This window comes from Dendropsophus ebraccatus, chromosome 8 (genome assembly GCF_027789765.1).
Source record: "Dendropsophus ebraccatus isolate aDenEbr1 chromosome 8, aDenEbr1.pat, whole genome shotgun sequence".
Lineage (NCBI taxonomy): Eukaryota > Metazoa > Chordata > Amphibia > Anura > Hylidae > Dendropsophus > Dendropsophus ebraccatus.
Genome location: NC_091461.1, coordinates 41,825,906 through 41,831,905, shown reverse-complemented (window position 1 = coordinate 41,831,905; position 6,000 = coordinate 41,825,906). Strand labels below are relative to the sequence as shown.

Sequence of the window (6,000 nt, the reverse complement as noted above, 5' to 3'; positions counted from 1 at the left end):
AAAAGGCGCCTTTACAAAGTACACCTGTTCCTTAAAAAAACAAGCCCATACATGGTTCAGTAGCTGGAAAAACAAAAAAGTTATGGCTCTTAGAAGACAAGGAAGAAAAAACGAAACCGCTAAATTGAAAATTGTCCTGGTCCTTTTTAAGCTCCGTCCTTAAGGGGTTAAGTGTCGCTGTGGTTTGTTTTTGTTTGTTTTTTTGCAGAAATTAATAGTCCAGGCGATTTTAGGCTACAAACCCACTTGGCGGGTCTGCAGCGAGTCCCTTTGCTGCGTATTTGCAGCGAGACTCGCTGCAGATCCCGGCCCTATACTTTTAATGGCAGACAAACACGCAGCAGGGATGTACATCTCTGCTGCGAGTTTGTCTGCAGCCCGCCCCATTAACCCGCCGGAGCTGATACTTCACCTGATCCCGGCTCCGGCGGTTCCCGATGTCTTCAACAAGCCGGAGCGGGGACCAGGTGAAGTATATGCTCCAGCCAGCTGCCCGCAGCCCCGGCCGCCCGATCGCCCCCCCCCGCCCGCAGCACCGAACGCACCCCCCCCCCGCAGCACCGATCGCACGCCCCCCCCCCCCCCCCGCAGCACCGATCGCTTGCACGCCCCCCCAATCGCGCCCCGGCCGCTCGATCGCCCCCCGGCAGCACCGATCGCCCCCCTGCAGCCCCCTGGGGGGGGGGGTGCGATCAGGCGGCCGGGGCTGCAGGGGGGGTGTGCGAGCGATCGGTGCTGCGGGGGGGGGCGATTGGGGGGGCGTGCGATCGGTGCTGCGGGGGGCGATCGGGCGGCCGGGGCTGCAGGGGGGGCGATCGGTGCTGCCGGGGGGCGATCAAGCGGCCGGGGCTGTGGGGGCGCGATTGGGGGGGGCGTGCGATCGGTGCTGCGGGGGGGGGGCGATCGGGTGGCCGGGGCTGCGGGCGGCTGGCTGGAGCATATACTTCACCTGCTCCCCGCTCCGGCTTGCTAAAGACATCGGGAACCGTCGGAGCCGGGATCAGGTGAAGTATCAGCTACGGCGGCCGGGGGGTTAATGGGGTGGGCTGCAGACAAACTCGCAGCAGGGATGTACATCCCTGCTGCGTGTTTGTCTGCCATTAAAAGTATAGGGCCGGGATCTGCAGCGAGTCTCGCTGCAAATACGCAGCAAGGGGACTCGCTGCAGACCCGCCAAGTGGGTTTGTAGCCTTAAGAAACTTTGTAATTGGGTTTATTAGGCAAATATGCCATTATCTGCATTCAAAAAGACTTTCCTGAGGTCCCCGCCCTCTCCTCTCTCTCATTCACTGCTCATTATCAGGAAATCTCGACTCCTTTACATCAGTCTGGCCCTGTCTGTTCTATGGAGGGGGGAGGAGGGAGAACAAAGAGAACAAAGGTTTACACAGTGGGACCTGTATGAAAGCTGTATTTAGAGGTCAGAGAGGTCAGTGCTAACTTCAGAGGAGATAGCCCGGTGATGTAGCTGTAAATTAACTCTTTATTGTCCCGTTTTGGTGCCTTATCTCCCTCCAACCCTGATGAAGACAGGGGGGAGAGCTTCAAACTGCTTTTTCATGATAAAAATTCATTTTTGGCTAATAAACCCAATTACAAAGTTTCTTAAAATCGCCTGTACTATTGATTTCTGCAACAAAAAAAAACAACAACAGTGACACTTTAATTAACATACATGTATGTTACGTTTAAGTTTCTGTCGCCTCCTATCCGTAAGGAAGTTAGGTCATGAAAACAGGCACAGCATATGACTTGTGATAATATATAAGATCTGACCAAATGTTCTTCTGCTATACACCTGGAAATGGCCCAATGATTCAATGATATGCTTCCTCAAGCACATCTATCGACTAAGGAAACTGTCTTCTAGTGCATCATAGACACATGTCTAGCAGGCAACAATCTCTCACCTTTAGGTACACTACTCAAAAGTAGCCTCTGAGAGCCTCTTTTATAGGACAGAGGGAAAACATGTTTATGCCCTCTGGTGACAAGACCCAGTGTCTAATCAGAGCACACTTGTAGTCATTTACACATATGCACTGACATAACTGCAGACAGTGTAGCAGCAATCCAACATCTCTACAGTATGTGGGTGCATTATTTTGGTCAATGACTGTATACATAAAACTTTTCTAAACTTTCTTCCCATAAACCTCCCTCCTTGCTGCACATATGGTACCAACACATCTAAAATAAAAAATAAAAAATTCTGAGGAAGATGGAAAAATAGAGCACTAAAACACATAGAAGCATTATAATAGTAATCGCTGCCAGTACCTCCCTAATCAAAGATGGCCGCGGCAGCGTCAGAGCGTATGACGACACGCCTGCCCGGAAGTTGACGCGTGAATCGTGTCAGGACCAGGAAGTTGAACATGGAGGCCGGGTCCCGGTCAGCTGTCATGTAACAGAGCTCTGTATTATACATCCCTGTACTCCGGCCATGATTCCCTTCACCGTGAATATAAAGCTGTCCACTAGGACGCTGACCGGAGCTCTCACCCAGCACAACAAGGGGGCGCTAGACTGGTGAGTGCCTGCAGGGGGCGGGGTCTGCGGTCAGAGGAGGATTACAAGTGCCAGCATGAAGGAGCGGATACAGGTGTAGGATATGTGCTGCAGTAAGTCACAGACTATATGAGATGTAAGAAACGCACAGGGACATTGCAGCCATAGTGTGTACTGGGCTATAGGTGTGATAGGGGTGCAGTCTTCTATACCCCCCAACCTATCCAGCTGTTGCAGAACTCCCAGCAGGCATCACTGGTGCAGATATTAGACAGCAGGGGATTATCCTAGTTGGTGTATAGCAGGGGGGGGCGCACACTTCTGTATAGCAGGGGGGGGGGGCGCACACTTCTGACATAGCTGGGGGGGCACACACTTTTGTATAGCAGGGGGGCACACACTTCTGTATAGCAGGGGGGCACACACTTCTGTATAGCAGGGGGGCACACACTTCTGTATAGCAGGGGGGGGGCGCACACTTCTGTATAGCAGGGGGGGCGCACACTTCTGTATAGCAGGGGGGGGTGCACACTTCTGTATAGCAGGGGGGGGCGCACACTTCTGTAGAGCAGGGGGGGGGGGCGCCCACTTCTGTATAGCAGGGGGGGGGTGCACACTTCTGTATAGCAGGGGGGGGGTGCACACTTCTGTATAGCAGGGGGGGGGGCGCACACTTCTGTATAGCAGGGGGGGGTGCACACTTCTGTATAGAAGGGGGGGGCGCACACTTCTGTATAGAAGGGGGGGGCGCACACTTCTGTATAGAAGGGGGGGGCGCACACTTCTGTATAGAAGGGGGGGGTGCACACTTCTGTATAGAAGGGGGGGGGCGCACACTTCTGTATAGAAGGGGGGGGGCGCACACTTCTCTGTTATTAGGGTCACATTGCAGCACCTCACTTAATTTCCAACTCCTATAGGTTACAATGGAGAGAGCTGCATGTATGCTTGGCCACTGCTCTAACTTGTTCTGTCCCCCCCCCCCCCCCAATACACTGTGATCCCAGATAATGACAGTTATGTGGCGCCACCTCTGGCCTAAGCTAGGCATAGCACTATACCAGTTATGTGGCATCTAAGCTAGGCATAGCACTATACCAGTTATGTGGCATCTATGCTGGGCATAGCACTATACCAGTTATGTGGCATCTATGCTGGGCATACCTCTATACCAGTTATGTGGCATCTATGCTGGGCATACCTCTATACCAGTTATGTGGCATCTATGCTGGGCATAGCACTATACCAGTTATGTGGCATCTATGCTGGGCATAGCACTACACCAGTTATGTGGCATCTATGCTGGGCATAGCACTATACCAGTTATGTGGCATCTATGCTGGGCATAGCACTATACCAGTAATGTGGCATCTATGCTGGGCATACCTCTATACCAGTTATGTGGCATCTATGCTGGGCATAGCACTATACCAGTTATGTGGCATCTATGCTGGGCATACCTCTATACCAGTTATGTGGCATCTATGCTGGGCATACCTCTATACCAGTTATGTGGCATCTAGGCTAGGCATTCTATACCTGTTATGTGGCATCTATGCTGGGCATACCTCTATACCAGTTATGTGGCATCTAGGCTAGGCATAGCACTATACCAGTCATGTGGCATGTATGCTGGGCATACCACTATAATAGGTTCATACTATGGAACAGGGGAGGGTAACCGGCCACGGATTCCGTCGCTCACCCCGGCTGGCGTGCATCGCCGCCCCGTGTCATAGACCCCATTTTATGGTCGAGCAAATTTTGCCGTCCACCAAACGAATTGACAAGTCAATTTTTCCAGCGGAGTCCACCTGACCATAAAATGAAGTCTATGGCACAGACAGAGATGTGCGCCAGCCTGGGTGAGCGACGGAATCCGTGGTGGGTTGTCCTCCCCTGTTCCGTAGGTACAGGTTCTTCTCCCCTGGTGTAGAGCCTCATGTGCTGCTCTGGGGCTGATGCTATAATGTACAAGTAACAGAACATGTACATGGACAGATTCTGAATGCAAGATATTAACAACCTGAGACACAGATGTAGGAAAATAATCTGACAGACATACTGGTCACTACACTGGATTGTTGAGCAGCTAACTGCAATTCAGAGTAGTCCTGGATCAGCGGGGTCAAACCCAGGCCCTCCAGATGTTGCTAAACTACAATTCCAAGGTTTAGCTGTCCAGACATGATGGTAATTTTAGTTTTGCAACAGATGGAGAGCCTGAGTTGGACATCCCTGTCCTAGATGGTTCTCACTTAAAGGGGTTGTCCAGGCATACCCTCCCATCTAATCTGATATTAGGCATGAGAAGATGCAACTGGACAGCAGAGTGGGGGGATCGCCCCCACGTGACTAGTTACCCAACTCCTGGCAAGGAAGAAGCCCCCGGGGATTGCCCCCACGTGACTAGTTACTCCACTCCTGGCAGGGAGGATCCCCTGGGGATTGCCATCACGTGACTAGTTACCCCACTCCTGGTAGGGAGATGCCCCCAGGGATCGCCCCCACGTGACTAGTTACCCCACTCCTGGCAGGGAGGAGCCAGGGAGGAGCCCCCGGGGATCGTCCCCACATGATTAGTTACCCCACTCCTGCCAGCTATTAGACCATGTGATTTCTCTAAAAGCAGCATTTCACAGTACATTGTAGTGTGTTGTGATCGCTCTTGCTGTCTCTGTTTCATGCTATCTGTGGTGCATTATAACTATATACTATACACACTGATACACTGCAGTAAACATGGGACAGGAGAGAGATTTTCGGATTGGTTTACCTCACAGTGAATGGTTCAGACCGAATAAACATGTAATAAATGCACAGCTGGGAGACGTATGAGCTCTGTACAGGTCTCTGTCAGCAAGTAGGCCTCTGTCTGTGACATGACAATGGTAATGTGTAGAAAAAGTTCATGAAAAAGTGGTGTTTGGGTTTGGCAATGTTATCCGAACCCGAGGGCTCAGCATTTGACTCCTGGTGGCTGGGGAGTCTAATGGATACAGCCACAGACTGTATTCATATTTTTCTGGCGTCATCCAACTTCTCCAGCCACTGGTAGTCAAATGCTGAGCCCTCAGGATTAGAGAACATTGCCAAACCCGAACAATTTGACCGATCCGCGCAACGCTACTCATGACCGGCTGCCAGGGTTCAGTGTAACCAATACCGCAAGTGTTTTGTTCACTATCAGCAATCAATGGGACAGGCGGAACTTCAAGCAGAGTCTGTGGTGTGAATTCTGCTGGAAATTCCCTGCTTAATTCCTTGGTGGGAACATACCCTTATACTTCTACAGTGAATGAAGTAATACAAAGTTTACATGCGAATAATTCATTGTCATTCGTTGGAGCAAATCCCCAATTACTCGCAGAATGCATAGAAAGTAGAGCTGCGCAAACTTGTATTTTTCTTGGATTTAATAGGGCTGCATCCCACTTCTTCAGCCACTTGTAATCAAATTTTGTTGCTGAAGTTTGCTCAACCCTCATA

The 6,000-nt window shown here is 51.1% G+C and overlaps 1 protein-coding gene across 3 annotated transcripts in view; it reads left to right on the top strand.

The window, feature by feature from the left end:
• The first annotated feature begins 2,428 nt into the window (after window positions 1-2,428).
• WDR11 (WD repeat domain 11) overlaps window positions 2,429-6,000 on the top strand; it is an 85,603-nt gene continuing 82,031 nt past the window's right edge. For all 3 annotated transcript variants that reach the window (XM_069980264.1, XM_069980265.1, XM_069980263.1), the window contains exon 1: window positions 2,429-2,532. In XM_069980264.1, the coding sequence (XP_069836365.1) occupies window positions 2,447-2,532 (86 nt within the window). In that variant the 5' untranslated portion in view covers window positions 2,429-2,446. The remainder of the gene's footprint in view (window positions 2,533-6,000) is intronic.